Here is an 18,616-nt window from a genome sequence, read left to right on the forward strand (position 1 = left end):
AATACATTTGTGAGGTCATAAAAATAAATTTCAATATAGAAATCATTGCTGGATAATGTTTTGATTTCTGATGTGAAACACTTAGGTGCACAAATGGGGTTTGAAGCTGGTGCAGTTCACCTGCTGTACGATGATGACCACATCGATGTTTTGTCCAACATTTTATTTTATTCACTGGTGTCAGTGACCTCCTATCTTTTTTATTCTCCTCTGATGTTTATTAGAAACTCCACGTGAGTCAGTCTCAATGGGTGGTACTGCCTTTGATGGCAGGCCACACTGAGAGTCATTGACCAAAAATCAACACAAATTTCAACTCTTTCAACACCAAACCCCTCCTAATCCACCCAAACTATCAATCAACCCTTTGATTTATTGGCTGTGTTCACACTATTCCAGTGTATTCAAACAGCTTAGAACCTTTCTACATCAAAGTAAATGATGACTGGCAGCAGGAGGGACAGAAACAAGCTGCTCTGGAAAAACACACCAACTTTTAAAAGTGTTAAACTTTAGTGCAGGTAAGACTTAATTTAAGCAATCAATGACAGGGTTATTACGACTGATTACTGCAACTCTGATCAGAATGCAGATTTGTATAATTTGTTGTGTTTATAGTCAAACTGGAGCACAGAGGTGACAAAAGTACTGTTTGCTGACAGTGGCAGCGACTCCAACTAGTCCTTATGGAAACAAAGTGTGTGTGCGCCACAACCTGCTTTTCATTATCAGCACAAAATGTCGTTGAGACAGCACATTTCTTTCAAAGATTGTTATTTTGGCACTTTTGCTAAATTTGACAGTAAGAGTGAGACAGCAAGTGGTGAAGAGAAAGACGTGTGATGAAGGGCCAAGGCCAGATTCAAACTCAAACTGATGTGGCTGCAAGTCAGCCACCATCATGCCCAAGGGCACATTTATATCTTTTAGTTTTCAAAGATTAGTACCGTTTCTCTTCTTATGGATAATTTGCAGATATGTGACTCCATCCTTTATTATTCCTTACTCCTTACTAAGTTTGTCCTGTCTAAAGTCAGGCATTTTTGCACTACACAAGCAACCCATAAACTGGAACTTCTAAAAAACTGTAAGGTTTGGTGCTAGGTTTTTCTCTGCATTTCTACTAAGTTTCATAAACTATAACATTTAGATACACTTCATGTTTAGTTGCCAATTGCAGTTATGGGACAGACAGGAATGGAATAAGTGGTCCTGATAATGACTTTCTTTCATGTTTTCATGTAATCCATCAATCATCTGTGACATAAGGAAGTTTAATTTGGTTTGTGTTGATGGTTTGAGACAGACAGAGAGAGGGAGAACGTAAGCATTGGTTGAGAGACATAGACAACAAATGAGAGTGTGTGAGTCAGCAAAATATTATTATTATATAAGTTATAAGTTATTTCCTGATTGTTTCACAGAGGTTATATTCAATGCAAAAAGACAACCCCCTCAGCAGTGCTACATCCTGAATGTACCCTTAGATTTAGCATCACTTCCTGAGTGCTGAAATGTATTTCCAGAAACAGTGGAAAGTAAAGCAATCCTTGACCAGGGGGTACACATTAAGCTACGTGTCATTAAGTTCCAAAGTGGAAAAGACCTTCACAATGAGAAATGTTATGTCCTTGTTTTCTGACTCCTACCTGCCTGGTTCGTTGTGATGTTGACCATAGCATAAGGTGACGGCTCGTTGCTCAGGTGTGTCACTGCATTCATAGCCATGATGCGGAAGGAGTAGTTGGTGTGAGCCACCAGGTTGAGCACAGTCACCCAGGGCTCTGTCAACCCGGCCTGGCGGGGAACGAATCGAACTGCTGCATTGCCCAAACGCTCCACAATCCCTCCTCCCCCGGCTCCAATACTCGCCCCTGCCTTCCCTCCACTGGCGCCTCCTGGGTAGGATGCACACTTCTCACAGGGCCCCCCTTCCCCTGAGCATTTCTGACACAACACGCTGTACTGCAGGTCGCTGCGTCCTCCGGTATCTAGGGGCCGATCCCACTCTAAATTCACAGATGTCCCATTGACCGAAGAGATGACGCTTACTGGAGCAGATGGAGGGCCTGGGGAAAAGAAAGACGGAAGTTTGAGTTCATTTATAGTTTTGATCTCTGTCTATAAAAAGTAAATTGGATTTTTGAGGCATAGATAAGTCCAGCAAATCACTCAATAGTTTGTTGTGTGTCGGGTGAGCGTGTTCTTGCCTATGGGATTAGGTGATCTTGTGTACTGTGTGTTTGTGCTTACGGGAGCATGGAGCTGCTGCTGGGTCATCTGCCGCTCGATAGTAGTTGGAGTCGCAGGGGCAGGAGAGGGCAGCTCTGGTCTCTGAGTGGCTGTGTTGAGGACATTTACCACATGGACCGTCGCCCGCCACCGGCTTATAGTAACCCACCTCACAGGCTGCAGATGAAGAGAGAGAGAGAATAAATAGAGTAAATAGAGAGCTTGCAGGGAAGAGCTCTGCACACCCATAATCACTCAGACTATGATAAAATTGAGAGAGAGAGTGCAGCCAGAAAGGCATGAATCACACTCCTATAGCAAGCTGTGCATATCAACGCAGCTTCAACTTTTTCAAAACTGTGTCATCTCCTCCAAAGCATTCATTTTAGGACATAACACCACCACCGCCCCTCACCCCCTCCTCCAAATCTATGTATAATTACAGGCCTTGTAACCACAGAGACCACGGAGCAGGGGAGATGAAAGTCATACTTCTTTCTGCTCAGATTTGGGCTGAAAAGGCTCTGCACTGTTGATACTCCCAGTGAGACCCTCAGAATCCAGACCGTGTTTCAACCTTATTCAGCTCCTCTGATACATATTCACTTTTAACTCTGCACTGATTAATAATGGAGGGTGCTCTGATAAATATATTCTCTTTCCAAGCGGTTAATAGGCTTCTGCTATGGTAAATGGGGCAGGGGTAAACCTTGCATACAGTCTAAAAAGCAGCAGCAGACACAAGCGTGCTCGTATTTGCTCTTCTTTGCAGGTTAATTTATCCTTCTCCGGAATGCTCAGTGTTAGTTTACAGACGCACTGTTTTTCTAACCTTTCCCTTGTTAAGTTTTTAGAAGACCATTTCAGGTGCTTAAACTTCAAAGGTGCTGAAAGAACCATGAAATCGGATAACCAACATGGAACATGAAATTATAACAAAGTGAATAGTTATAATTTATTCTGGATTATTGCTTGAGACATTTTTAGATGCAATTGAAGAATTAAAACCTTCCCATGCTTGTACCTGAAAAGTACAGGTGCAGATATGCATGGTGGCTGCACAGAAACACACAGATGCAACCACACACATGATTCAACCATGTGATTAGATTTGATAATTTCTTGCAAAATGGTTTTTGGATTTGACAGGCTGAATTTTATTTTCAGCTAATTTCTCACTGGGATACGCTGAAGTTATTACCCTCATCGTTAAAAATGTGACTATTTAAACCGTAAAGTTTGTGAAGGTTCATATTATGCCTGAAAGATTTACCTTCCCTGAATGGATTCAGCCAGGGTGCCACTGCGAGCAGTCACATCATGTCAACCCACATTATGATTTGACAGACATGTACAGCAGAAATAGAAATGACAGTGGAAAAGAAATGAAAGCATTATGGATGGTTAAAAACACTGCATTCATCGCCTCCAAAATTAAAATAAATAAGGCAAACATGAATTTCTTTCCAGGTTTCAGTAAGCCTATTTTTATGAATTGCTGTGGGGGGAAAGGAAAAAGAGACTGATCTCCTCTTGTGTGCAAACAAATTCATATTAGAAAACATTCTGTAGAAATACTACAACACTTATTTATAAAATAATATGTGCTATGACTTTTTTCTTTTGCAAAGAACCATGAGCACTTTACATGGACAGGGTCACCAAAGTAAAACATCTCTATATCTCTTGCATTTTTAATAATTTAAGGTTTTGAAAAACATTCCAAAGGATTTTGGCACCTTTTTGTGTCACACCTCTCCTCACTTGCAGTCAAACATCCCGGTCGCGGCTTTTCTGTTGCATCTGACACTACTAGAAACTACCACAAGCTTCTAAATCCAAACATACTCACTCACACCAAAGGGCTGAGATGGCGATTCAACTACTCTGCAAACCCCATTGTGCACTATTCAGAATATTCACAGAACCCTACAACTGTTCAGGTTTTCATGTTTTAATTCACATTTGATGTGCACTGTTGCAGTTTTAATAATTTTAAATTTTTAATAATTATTTTAATCCCTTTTCTCAGAGAAACTGTAGTGAAATGACTATAGAGACAAAGAGACTTTTATATGTAGAGTCCTTAGTGATTTATAGTAATTAACTGATTTTCAAGTTAGTAATGTATGAACATGATTTGACATAAGAGAGTTGAAGCTAGTCAACAGCAGATTATAAAAATGAACAAGGTCAAATCTTTTTAATTTTTTAAAATTATGCATTCATTATTCCCATCACTTTATGGGTCTACACCATCAGTGGTATGAAAGAGCAACAAGATTTCTGTGAGAAACAAACGACAATTTAAGGCTGAAGATGATGAAAACATCAGCTGAAAAATTGCTCTAATGAATAAAAAAAATCGATGGAAAGTGCACACACACTCCAACTCTGTTCCCTCTGGCTGTAAAAAGAAAGATACTTGAGTACTTGAGTTAATGTGTTTTTGTGTATTCTATTTTGAAACTAATTTATTCATATATTTCAAGTGAGTTTGTGGAAAATTCAGTCAGTGACTCGGTAACTTGTGAGGGTACTCAAAGTTTTCCAACCAGCAGTACAGGATGGATTTACAGTTTGAGGACAGGAACCCGAGCTGGGAACTTTGAGCTTGAGCATGGTGAGACAGTAAGTCGAAGAGCAGACAGGAGCAGCTTGCAAAAAAGAATTTACAAGCTCAGCTTCCTTCCACTGTTTACCAAAAGAATTCTGTGTTGAGACAAAAATGTCTGGATTTCATTTACAGACATCAAGTTGACATGCTGACAAACCTAGAGGGATCTGCAGTGCACATTTAAACTACGACCAGCCAGTTCTCCATTCCTAGGGTGTCAAATGGTGATGTTTTGTCACGACAAAGTCCACATAAGGAGGATTTGTTGTGGATGGACAGGTCAAAGAAACAGAACTTTCACCCAGGAAACCAGGGTTTGCCTCCGCAGTGAAACCAAAAGTCACAGATCTTTTTCAGAGCGGCCATTTTGACATGATATACTGTAGTTGCTTTATTGCTCATTGCAAACAGCAGCTGCTGGTAGCTAGAAGGTGAGCTTTAAAAGTTTGCATTCACAAAGGAGAACAATATAAGACAGTTGTCAGATTATGTGTATTAGAAGTGTGTATTGTCCTCTGAATGCCACAGACACAGTTTTTCATCAGCACCTATTGTTCGTTCAGACAGCATCTAAGGTAGACTGCTGAGATTCTGCTTATCCAGTTTTTTAATAAAGGCTAATTTCTGAATGAGCAGACATGAATCAGTTTGACGTCCACTTTAAAATTTTTCAGCTTAGTTCAGTTTAGTAATTAGAATTGAGTGTAAATTTAACTTAAGTTAAGTGGTGGAGGGTAAGTAGGTATCCTGAATCCTGATTGTGGCCTGATAAGGTAGAAGGAACTTTCTCATTTGAAATTCACTATAGATCCAGAATGTTTTTATATGTTTTGGCATGTTGAAATGTCTCTTTTTTAGATTCTATTCAGTAGTTCATAGCTATCTACAGTGCCGCATGCTAAAGGTTTAGTGTCTGCTGTTACCAATAGCGTCAGGTTTGGTGTAAACGTCTTAATCTTTAAACAACATTAAATACTGCTGAGCCTTTAATTGATTTGCATTGCATTTACATGGTGGAAGCTGCAGTCGCATTTAAAGCTGAGAATTAACTTTACCTCTCAAAATATGCAACATATTACATAAACACACCCACACACGCACCTGCTCAAGTGCTGATAATGTAAAACACAGAGCAGATGCTCAGATATGTATACACACACACACACCCAAACACACACACACACACACACACAGACACTACAATATATGCATTACTATAGATAAACAGACTGGGGGCGATACTGCTCTTTTCTTTCACTGTCACGGCCCCCACAGGAGCCAGAAAGTATTTCTATTTGCGATATTTATCCCAGACTGTTTTCCCTTCCTCCTTTTTATCCTGTTAATCCCTCCATCCCTTGATGTTTTTTTGCGAAGCCCCTGAGTTGAAAAGCAGGTCACGATAAACATCGGAGCAGCTCGTTCATCAAGGGGAGAGGCGGCGAGCGCTTTGAAGTCTCTGACAGATTCACTGGGAGTTCTACACACACTCACTCATATACAAACACACACACACACACACACATGCAAAGGTTATGATAATGCAAAACACACACAGACATACACACGGGGTGTGTGATGCAGCCACGGTAACCACATGCAACATGAATTTATCAACACGCAGGTGAATATGCAAAGGCAGTGTGTGTGTGTCAAGAGACCAGCTGTGATAACCTTCCACTTCACTCCTGATGTGCTGCTCATCTGGATGAAGAAAATATGAAGATAGAAATGGGAATCATAAAAATATTTTTTGTGATCATCAAACGATGAATAAAAAGAATTCTGGATTCTGAGCTGCTTCAGACTAAGGTCATTTTTACCTCATATTCCCATTCTATTTCTTACGATGCACTTTGTATTCAAAAGCACAATGTTGAGTTAATGTTGCTGCACAAACACGTCAACAGCAACCAGAGGTTTTAATTCACGCTGTGCAAAGAGTGACTCTGCATGGAAGTCGCCTATAAGAGCTACTGCAACCTACTTTGTTCACTCTAAAGACAAATAACTGTTTAAATCCCGACCAAACCTCCTGTAACACATCTACATTGTTGCTCCTCTCTCCACAGATATGACACAAAATACTCTATAGAAAATATTACAGGTTGAAGGTTAAATTGATTTTTCAGTCCTTCACTCATCGTCGACAGGACTACTCGCCTGTGAAAACAGTTGTGAAATACCTCAGTGGTTATTCTGCTTTATGCAGTTTTAAAGACATGGTTGTGTTGCATTATTGGAAATGCAGGATCCAATTTTTTAGAGCTGTACCCATACGAGGGGGCTAAAAGTCTGGTATCTGAGCCTCTGCTACTTCTCTTTCCACCATTCTTTGTCTTGTTTGTGATTCCTCCAACTTTACTGGAGTGCAATCCAAAAATATCTGGAGTAGCCCTTTAAAGGAAAGCTGCGATGCAGGTTGTATTTTTCTGAAGCAGAAATATTCAGTTGTTGAATAATTTCTTACTAGTTGTATGCGTGTGTACTGCACTGTGCAGCAGTATTACACACAGGGAATAAATGCAATTCAAGGAAATGTCAAAATAAAAGCTGGATATCAGCATTAGCAGATATTTGAATGTAAAAAATATTCACTGGGATAAAGCTGAATTACTATTATGTCGCCTTCAAATCTTACAGAAAATGAAGTACAATTAGTTTATAATTTGATTAATTAAAAAACTATATCAATTAAGGCATTATAGCCAATGATCTCTTGTCTTTTCAGGACTTAGTTTATGAAGATGAATCATTAGAACAATTCTAATTCTGAAACCGACACACAGTAAACGTTTTTTTGCCCCCAGTTGAATTAAAACAGCGATGGATTGCGACGTCTCTAGCTACAGTAATGTGGAAAAGGCTGATAGAACAGTTTAGAACTTTCTGCATACTCATTCAAACAAAACACGCCGTGTTGGCAACAAAATTATTCAGAACCTTTGGCACTAATGCAACTTTTGTGATCTTCTTCACTATGATCTCATTTAATTACAAAAATAAACACCAAGATATCACAATCATTTTTTAACAATACTGCATGCAGGTGCGTCCTGAGCTCCCAGGAGGTTTGAATCATTAAAAAAGGGTTATTTAGTCGGTTTAGTTGTTTATTGTCTTTGTGGTTTTCAACCACTTTATTTGAGAGCTTGCATGTTTTCTGTGTCTAGAAAAATCAATGCATCACTAACTTGAAGATGTTCTCCCACAGTTGGAGAGAATTGCAGCATAAACTTTCAAGTTTGAATGTTTTATCAAAGCATTTTCTTACAAATCAACACTGCAAAAAATTAATAATTTAAAAACTACACGGCCATCTGCAAAAAAACAAACAAATACACACACAAAAACATTTCTCAGCAGTTCTCCTGAAAATGATTTTGTATATTTTACATTTAATTTTACTGTATAATAATATTCATAATACTGATGAGCAGAAAAGTTTTCCGGGCAAAGGATATGATACGGTTGACAGTGGTGGACACTATGAGAGTAAATGATGGAAATAGAAAGAAACAGGGAAGAGTCGTGGTGGACACACACACTACTACTGTACCTTTAGGTAAACTCTGTACAGAATCTGTAAGTTGGTAAATGTGTGTGTCTTTGCAGACTCCTGTGTGTGTTTATGTGTGGTTGTTTGCGTGTCAGTACCTGTCAGCGTAGCGCACTCGCTACAGAAGAATTTGCATTACAATGAATCTTAATAGCCGTGTGTGGCGTTGTGTGCTGACCTTGATTTATTCCCTGTATAAGTGGGTAAATAAATACATTGGAAAAAGGGGGAGTTGGAGAAAGCACATCATCGTCACACACGTGAGGAGACATAGGGAGTAGTGGGGAGCGGGGTCTTAAGTGTAACTCGGGTTTGGCTGGTTAAAGCTGACATTCAGTGCACAGTCCTGGCTCTGAGCCCGCTCTGCTCCAAGGATACATTTTAGTAAATCCACAAAAAAGAAATTAATTTCTTTTATTATAAACCAAAATAAGTTCTGGAAAAAAAGTCCACTTCTTCTGTTGAGCTGCAAAGTGTAAAGTAACATTGTGTTTGTTGAAAATCCCTTGAAATGGTAAAAGACAGTAAAAGTCAAAATAGTGGATGAATTATATTAAAGATGCATAACTGCCACACATGAAGGCTTACTAGCAGAAATGCATTAGCATGCTGTGATGGTCGTATGCTCATCAATTAACTGTACTCTGCTGATTTGACTCATTTGTTATTTGTTATTTTTTAATGGCTTTCACTGGAGTTTGTGTCTTTTTTGTCTTTGGCTGACTTCTACAAATAAAATCCAAACAAATCAATCTGACAACCCTCATGTCTGTCATCTGTTTTCACTACTATCACTAACCAGTCATTTCTCTCATTCGCCTTGCCTGGTTTTCCTCACCTTCAGTTTATTCTTCCATTAGTTCCTCAGTATTTTTACCTGTCCAGTTTCATTCACTCTTCACCAGATTGTCCTGCGTGGTCACCCCTTTCGCCTGATTCCGGAACTTAATTTCTTGGCCTGACCCTATGCTTGATTTGCTGGTTTTGGTTGGGCATTTGGGTTCTAGCCTGACATACACCCTCCTCTCACAGTGCAGTTTTGACATATTTTAATGCTCCTCAATTGTAAAAACAAGATTTTATAACTAGAAAGTTTTTTTTTATTTTAGAAAGAATTGTTGTTGAAGTTTTTTGGTAGTGCTGTAGTGAAGACCATTTAATTCCAAGTCCAAGTTAGTTTCAAGATCAAGTTAAGAAGTTAAATGCTCCCTCTCAATTTGGATACTTCTGTACTACCCATCTGTGTAGTATACTGTGTACACTATGTAATTCTGGCATAATGCAATAATTTCAGTAGGGTAATGTTGTAATAATGTTTCAATTAGAGTATGGCCATTGTGCATTTAGTGGAAATGACGATCACATCATTTTACCAACATTGGAAATGTTTAAAATGTGATGACACAAAACAATGTCAGTTGACTTAAATGTTGCATTAAATGCATTCAGTGAGAAAAAAAACCTGTTAGAATAGTAATGCTAGAAATACTGTGCGATATTACAACAAAGAGACTATTAAAGTTTGATGTCATTACACACACTTCTGCATAAGATGTTTTGTTGTTCTTCTTGTAAATGAGCAAGCCTTTTGTCAGACTAAAGCATCAATATTGCTCAATTGTGAAAATTCCATCATATGACTTTTTTTTTTTTCAAACTTTCTACAATATCTGCATAAAACAAACTACAGCTTTTTTCCAGGTTACAAGTTATGATAAGGGTTACCCCACAAAAATATGTAGGAATCAGACTGTTAAAATAAAACAATTCAAATAAAAAGAAACTCTCTATTTCACTTTGGACATTTCAAATCTTCCATAATCTACCATCGGAAAAGATTAGTAATTAGATTAGTAATAATAAAGACATTAGTTGCAGACCAGTGACGGGACACAAAAGTCTGACATCCTGCTCACTGAACCACAAGTACACAAAGGACACACTACTTTAATGAGTGTTGGCAGTGAATCTTAAATCCTGACCTAACCTATGGATACTCACCTCATCTTAGATTAGATTCTACTTCACTGTCATTGCACAAAGTAGAGACAATGAAATGCAGTTTAGCATCTAAGCAGAAGTACAGAGTAATGTACATATGTACTGCATAGGGATATTTAAATAACAGTCGATATATGAATATATTAAGCAGAACAGTCCATGTAATATTAAAGATTTTCAACATCTGTGTGTGAATCTGACAGTAAAGCAGCCTCCATCTGCTCTGAGAGCAGCCAGCAGTCTCAGCAGGAAAGGCAGAACAATAAAAATAAGAGTGACCAGGCCAAGAACCCGATAATAGAAATATGTTTGGAGACAGGACTCAAGACTGAACTTGAGAACTACAGCCCTGGTTGTCAGACACAACATAGACAGTATGTGATGTTTCAATTCAATTTTTTTCAGTTTATGTTGGATATTGCAGCACACATATTTCAGCACCAAATCCCTACACCTCCTATGTGCCACTTCTAAACACTGGCACAAACAGACTCTTTCATTAACTGGATACAGGTCACACTACGAGTGTGCTACATCAGTCAGTAACAGTGAACAGAAATGCATTCATCATTCATTGATGACAAAGTATCCCAAATATCTGTCAACAAGGGCTGATCTAAAAGTTTTACGCGGGCTTCGAGAACACATCCAGCCCTCATGTCCTAGACCTCGCGCAGCGTCGACCTTGAGAGGAAGTGAACGCACTCCAAAATTCAGTGACAAAGTTAGCCAAAGGCTCCTTAGCTGTTTCCCCGGGGAATGCATGAAGCCACTAACGAGCCACTGAAGCTGTCTGAGTGATGGATGAACGTGTCGGTAAGATCAGCTGTGGAAATGGGACACTCACCATCCACATTGTCCCTCCTCTTACATCTCTAGTCCAGATACTAACAGCTGGATTGTCGCTGTGCCTCAACCCACTGTACGGTTTAAACGAAGGTGTCCCCTTCCAATTCGAGGTAAGCCTGATTTACTCAGTGTTATGCCCAGGTGCATGGAGATAGATGACCTTGGGGATAAAATGGATGGGACCGCTTAAGGACGATAGATAGATAGATGGGTTCAGCTTGTTTGTGTTGGAGTTACAACACACCGCAATTATTAGGTGAAAAAAACATAGAACAGTATCATGATTTTTGTGTTGAAAAGGGGTTTTAACCGTCTTTACAATTAACAGAGAATTAAAAGAATATTTCTATTCAAGTGTCCTTTTCAGTATCATAATGGCTGCAACTGATTTGTAATGAGTGTTTTGTATGTTGTCTGCAGTTTTATACTCTCAATATCAATCTGAGAGAGGAGGAGGAAATACGTAATGATGGCTTTAAGAATGAGCGAAGACAGAAATGGGAATAGAAAATAAGAAAAATGTTAAAGATAGATATAGACAGATATATCTTTTATAACAGACATCAACAATAAACTAATAAATTATTCTATCAGAAACATGGGCACCTCACACAGCACTGAAAAAAAAACTCACCTCATTGAAAAATGGCAAACTGTCTGAGTGAAAAAGCATTTGTTTATCCCACAGCGTACCTGGGTTTCCTCTAGCAACATGATCGCAGCACATTTTTAAAGTCATCTATCACACACAATAATTAGCTGACCTTATTGAGAAAATCTGTGCAGAACAGAGAGAAAAGTGTAAACAGTGCAACATTTCTCTAGTCCGACTGAGACAACAAAGCTATCAGTTTTTTGGAGACAAACATTTGTTTTCCAAATTTTTTTATTAATATTGTTTTTCCCCTCACTCCTGAGTGGGCGCGCTTGTGTAGGAGTTTGACTGACAGCTGAGCAGGCGGTTTCACAGATATACACTAAATGAAAGTGTGCTGGTAACTTACAGGCCGAGGACAGAGATCTGTGTTTAAGAATAAGCACCATAACATTTAGCACCTGAATGACTTTAAGCTTTATAGGGAGATTTTAAAACAGTTCAATGTGCTGATGTTATAACTTACTGGCTAATTAGTTAACAATCATGCAAAACGACATGAATAGGGCATGGTGGGTGACTGATTGGTAGCTTGTTTAGCAGGAAAGGAGGTAGACAAGGAGGAACCATTAGAGTGAGATCAAGCTAGTGTGTCTGGGGATTTTTTGTTGTCAGCACGAATCTGTATTTTGATACTCTATGGCTTATTTTAGCGTCTTTTAGCTCATTGTTACTAATTTTTACTGTTTGACTCATGCTGCTGTTCAGCAAAAAGGTCTAAAGACCCACAGTACTGTCTGCGACGTGCTCACCACCATATGACAGATAGACACAGTTAGTGACCAGCTGGTGAACATAATGGAGCATTAGCAGCTAAAGAGACAGATTTCCCTCAGGAGATGTTCAAAACAGAACTGAAAGGAAGGGAGAGCGAATATTGGACTTCATCAGGTGGACCGACACACTCAAAAGTTCATTTTGCTCAGGATCTATAAATATACGTATAAATGGGCAAACATTTCAACTGAGGTGATAATGTGTCAGTGGAAAAAATAGGCACAGAGGAATATTCTCTTCAATATATAGAGATTTTATAGAACACTGAATCTAGTAATTTGGTTTGCATGTCATTGATGCAGATACTCTCGCTGTCAGAATTTCCGTCTTCCTGAAGAACTCTGATATGAGAGATGCAAGATAGCAAGTGCGTCAGTGTCTTTAATACATATACTGTATGTTCCTGTCTCTCCTTGCCTCACTGTTAGCCTCCCTGCTGGGTTCAAATCAATTCCATCAATGAAGCCATCACAAAGGGAACATTACCGTAGTGTTTTCCTGTGAAAAGGGCCTGGTAATTACAAATCAAACGAGACAAATACATCCCGGTTAATGAGCATTAAACGGATGTTAATTATCCGATTGAATGGCTGTCACCATTAAACTGTGTCTGATGGAGGGAGTGGGAGGAGGAGAGGAAGGGGGTGGTGGCGGGGAGAGGGTCTAGGGGAAGGGTAGCTCAAAAAAGACGAGCTTTCTGAAAGGCATATTAGCAGCAGATTGAGAAGATCAGACAGTGTGAAACGCGTGCGGCGGAAATGGAAACGAAAGGGGGAAAAGGCGTGGGGAGAGGCAGCAGGGGAGGAAAGGGACAGGGCGGGGGAGGGAGGGAGGCTGGCTAAACTTTTCTTTTTCTCTGACATTAGCAATTGCTGTGATGCATCAGAGGGGAAATTAATCAACTGTTTTTGATTATTTATATATTTGAAAAGGACAAAGTGTGCGGGGAGAGAGCTGCACAGAGGCAGGAGTCACACTGTGTTAATATGGTCACAGCCGGTCGGCAGGCAGCTCCAGTCACAACATATCCGTCTAAAAAAGAAAAAGTTCACATACTTAACATTCAAAACAAGGTACAAGTCCTCTCTGATTCATCAAGCAGCTCACATAACAAGGAGGGGGTCTATATTTGGATTAGAAAGTACGTATAGAACAACTTTAGGAACTCGTGTTTTGTGATGATTGTTTGGATTTGCCCGAACAATGACTTCTCTCTGGTTTCTAAAAGATCCTCTCTGGAATAAAGGATGCAGATCACCAAGACTAAATAAGGAGATGATGGCCTCAAACAATCCAAACTGTTCAACAACAACCTCGAATGGTCTGATTAACCTGTGACATCTGTAATTATGACTTGCTAATTATGCTAAATTACAGGGTTTTCACTGCTCCGGGTCTTTTTGTATGTTGAGGTCAAACTGAGAAATTAGTTCCATTGTCTTGCTTTTTCACAGGACTGCTCCTTCACTTTGAGTTTTCTCACATTCAGTAACAAACACCGTTTTTCTATGTCACAAAAACAAACAGGACTCAATCAAGTACGGCTGATTTTATTTTGGTAGAACTTTATTTCCTTTAAAGGAAGACAGTCACGGTATATGTCCTGGGTATATGATATCATCAGTAGTAAACTTCTGTTTAAAATGAAAAAATTACCATATATTGATGATCATCCATTGGTGATCAGTGTGGAGCTGGTAGTTGATGTGTCTTGGGTGAGTTTTCATACAGTACCCGGTCACATACATTCTTGTATTACAGCTAAACCGTAACTATAACATGTTTTTGAAAACATTTGAGGAGGCAATACATTAATAAAATCTTGAATAAAATAAATAAATAAATAAAATAAAATAAAATCTTAAATAATTTCCTCCTGGGATTATTAAAGTATTTCTGATAGTGATTCTGATTCATATTTCATCAGCACTAGTTTGATAGTTTGATCTGAGTTACGTAAGCCATGTGGCTTGTGTTGTATTGGAAGGACTTACTTAGAATGACTTGTCAATCACAAGTAGCCACGCCCCAACATACCTTGCTTTATCGGCTATTCACTCTGTGTGGGATATAAAAAATGAACATCACGCTGTATGGACTAGAGGACGGGGAAACTGTTAGTGGGGTAATAAATCAAGTGAGAAAGACAGTAATTTCCCAATAAGTCTCAGTTCAATCGGACATGTGCAGTCAACGGAGCTGCCCCCTGCTGAGCATTAGAAAGAATACAGGTTTGGCTTCACTTCAAACTCGATCTACTAATTACATTCTGTCAATGGTGCCCACATAAATTTTGTCCCCTGGGCCTTCTAGCAGGTCATTCGGTCCTGGATGGAACAGAAGCTGTTACAAATACCAATCTACTGTATTGTCAACTTTCATTTTGGCAAATTGAAGTGAGCATAAACAGCCAAAGTGTAGCAGTTTCTAAGATAAAGTGTTTGACTTATTAGTTGGCTAGGAAACAAGAGCCAATTAAATCAACTGACATTTCAGCAGGCTGCATTTAAAGCAGCACACTGCATACTGTGGATTTCAATAAGCACTGATGGACAACTTACAAACAGCACAGACTCACAACACTTCTAAAGTCTGGCTTTTATTTATCCACGCAATCAATTGACATTGATGGAAGAGTGAGGTTTTGCCTCTCTACCAACGATGTCGACAACTGGTACCCCTACTTTAAATGCCAACATCATTATAATTCATGACACACACATACACACACACATACATTCAACCATCCACATCCATACAAAGTCCGTTGCCTTCAGTGGAGGCCTGGAAGAGGGAGAAGTAAATGACAGCGCCCTGTGTGCACATCAGTTTAACTCAACAAGAAGTCGGGGCAGAAAATCATTTGAAGAAGTCCCGCAGTCCCTTCAGACGGAGGCTGCCAGCTTCTCGGTGATCTGCTATCATGTTGCCTGTCTCTTTACTGTCAGCACTAATAGCTCTTAGACACTGGACTGGGACATGGGTGGCTACAGCAGGCCAAGGGTGGCACACACTCAATCAATAATTTACCCAGCAGCTCTCGGCCTTTTGTGAGTGTGTGTTTTCATTCCTGAATTAAGCATTCATACGGGCTACACATAAGAGGATTTGTTTGTGAGAGTGAGTCTTTGTGTAGCTGGTAACATGGGTATGTGAGCGCGCGCATGTGTGTGTCTGTTTGTGTGTGTGTGTGTGTGTGTGTGTGTGTGTGCGTCAGCAAAGTTGCTTTGTGTATTGATGTGTATAGCCCTTTGCACCTGCTGTGGAGATAGGGCTTTGGCCAATCACAACAAAGATTGGAGGGAAGTTTGAGTGACACAACAGTGCTGTGTCTGGTTGAGATATGATTCATTCTGTTATCTCTCCCTCTCTCTCCGTCTCTCTCTCTCTCACACACACACACAAACACAAACAAACACACACTCATGATGGCTTAACATTAATAAAATGTTTAATAATCTCTTCTCTTCCACTGTTTCTGTTCTTCTTTTCCTCAATCCTTTCATCATTACCTCCTCTCCTCTTTCCTTGCCTCCCTTCACTTCTCTTCTGTCCTCTCCTTATGCCAGCTTTGCTCTTTTCTTTTTCTCCCTTACTCTTACCTTTCCGTTTTCCATGCTTCCCTCCCTTGTTTAATTTTCTCCTCTCTTCTCCTCCCTTTGGTCTCCTCCCTCCTCTTCTCCTCTCATTTCATATACTTTCATTTCCTCTTCCCTTTCCTCTCCTCTCCTCTCCTCTCTTCTACTGACCAATCACAATCTCGGTCATCCACCAACAAGGACCAACCAGACACACAAAAAGACTAATTAGTCCTGGCACAGCAACAAGAAATCCCTCAGCACTGACGCTCACGCACTCTAACAAACAGATGCACACTGCCTACGCATTCAATGAGACCCACACATGCGGACACACACACACGCACACACACACACATTCCCAACGCCTCGGTTCCCATCGCACAGCATGCGGCCGCAGCAGCTGTGATAGCTGTTGTTTTGTGCTTTTGTAAAGTTTTGTTGAGCCACATCAGTATGGTTGTCGTCGCTCTGTGCCAATGACTGCATTCTGTGTGTGTGTGTGTGTGCAGTATGAGCATGATGGGTATTTACCAGCTTGTGAGAAAACCTTCCAGTGTTATGATGAAATTGAATATCCTAATTTAGCTCATTGAGACGTTTCAATTAGCCACTTGCCGTGCCCTGCCACTCACAGTGCTGTGTTTATCCAATGTATTAAAGGATAATTTAGAGTTTTACTTTCATGGTTAAGCCATTATTTCTATCACTCATGATGCTGCATTCAACAAAAAAAATTGCGAGATCTGGCAACATGGTGACATCACATCAACAAAGTTCAACAGGGTGAACTTCCATTGGCCGTGGGGGTTTGTATATGATGAAAATCCAACCTTCCAATATGCCCAAGGGATATCTGGAAGTTTTTTTCTTTGCTAGCTGATGTTACTTCCCTAGCTAGCCTGATAATCATAGTAAACTGCCATTTGTCCTGTGACAGGAGAGCTGAGTTCATTTAAAAGTTGACATACAACAACCTGCTACAGCTGCAGAGATCCTAACTTATTCACTATAAACATATATGTGCAGATTAATACAGAATTGATAGGAAAAAGGCCAAAAATTGGACAATGTTTGTAGTCCAAGTAGTACAACTCATATTTTAGCAGTCCATGTGGAGAGTAAAAGAGACGGGAAGCATTGGCTAAATTGTAATCTCTGAACCCGTCCTCTATTTGTCTCACTATAATTTAGCTTTTTACAAAATTATCTGCATTCATATACAGATATTTGTTTATAGAAATTGGCAGAATGTGTCTTTCTCATCATTCTTGGGTATCAAGTTGCTAATTGCACTGCAGAGGAAGTCTTGGCCCAGATATTACTTTTTCATATATTCGCTAGCTACATCAGAAGCCCAGAAACATTATGCGTTGCCCCCAGAGGCTAAATCATTGTGAGATGATAACCACTGGGTTATGAGATTGGTCCCAAACTTGCTTGTCAGTAGTTTTTTTTTTATGAATTTGGCTAGGTAGTTAGATGAAGTGATGATTTAATCCAATCTATAAAGTTCAAATATAACTCTAAACATCAGAAATAATCAATGGACACTGAAAAAATGGCTATAAAGTTATATTAAATACAGTTTTTTGGTTCATCCTTGTTTTATTTGTTTATTCCAAAGAAGTTTCGTCTGAACTACCTCTTTGATCATCTGAGCGCTTGTGTTTATTTCCCTGACAGATTTCTCTCCAGCTGTAGAGGCTTTCCCAGATCTCAGCAGTAACTTTGCTGAGTCCAGTGTTATCATAACCAACAGAGTCAAAAATACAAAAAAAGATCCAAGTCGTAATAAAATAGAAATTTCCTTGAATAGAATAAAGGATTACCTTCTGCATAGTACAGATGAAGTTGATACAAATCTCTGTTGAAATGGTGTTAGAGGATTTATATTTGAATACATGTGAGTTTGTCACGTGTGTGTGCTCACACCGGGCAGCTTTCACGCCCGAGGCTGTGAGTGTGGGTGTGTTTCTGGAGCCTTGGTGTCATTCGCCTCCAAACAGCAACAATGTTGTTGATCAGCAGTTGTTTACAAACCGCCAGGAGGATGGAACTAATTTGATCACTTCGTATTCCCCCGTCTCTCTCCTCTCCGGAGAGCTTTTCAATTTGAGCTCCTTCTACATTCTCGATAGCAGGCCGACACGAGTTGATTCTGACAGCAATTATGAATATCGTGTTCCACTCAAGTGGTCGTGAGCTGGGAAATAATGAAGTTCTCACCAAATCATCTGTTCCCCAAATCACTTAACTGCATCTTCATTAGAAACTTTGCAGCCTAAAGGAAATCATAGTGGAGCTTGGCTGAAAGACGTAGCAGCTACGGGCAGCAGCAGCGCTCA

At 39.6% G+C, this 18,616-nt stretch overlaps 1 protein-coding gene across 6 annotated transcripts in view; it reads right to left on the bottom strand.

The window, feature by feature from the left end:
• The window catches only part of epha8 (eph receptor A8), a 116,289-nt gene that overhangs the window by 25,773 nt on the left and 71,900 nt on the right, over positions 1-18,616 (bottom strand). For all 6 annotated transcript variants that reach the window (XM_027279710.1, XM_027279709.1, XM_027279708.1 and 3 more), the window contains 2 exons: positions 2,254-2,409; positions 1,650-2,069 (listed from right to left, as the gene is read on the bottom strand). In XM_027279710.1, coding sequence (XP_027135511.1) covers positions 1,650-2,069; positions 2,254-2,409 — 576 coding nt within the window. The remainder of the gene's footprint in view (positions 1-1,649; positions 2,070-2,253; positions 2,410-18,616) is intronic.

The sequence above is a fragment of the Larimichthys crocea genome, chromosome VI, assembly GCF_000972845.2.
Source record: "Larimichthys crocea isolate SSNF chromosome VI, L_crocea_2.0, whole genome shotgun sequence".
Taxonomy (NCBI): Eukaryota; Metazoa; Chordata; class Actinopteri; family Sciaenidae; genus Larimichthys; species Larimichthys crocea.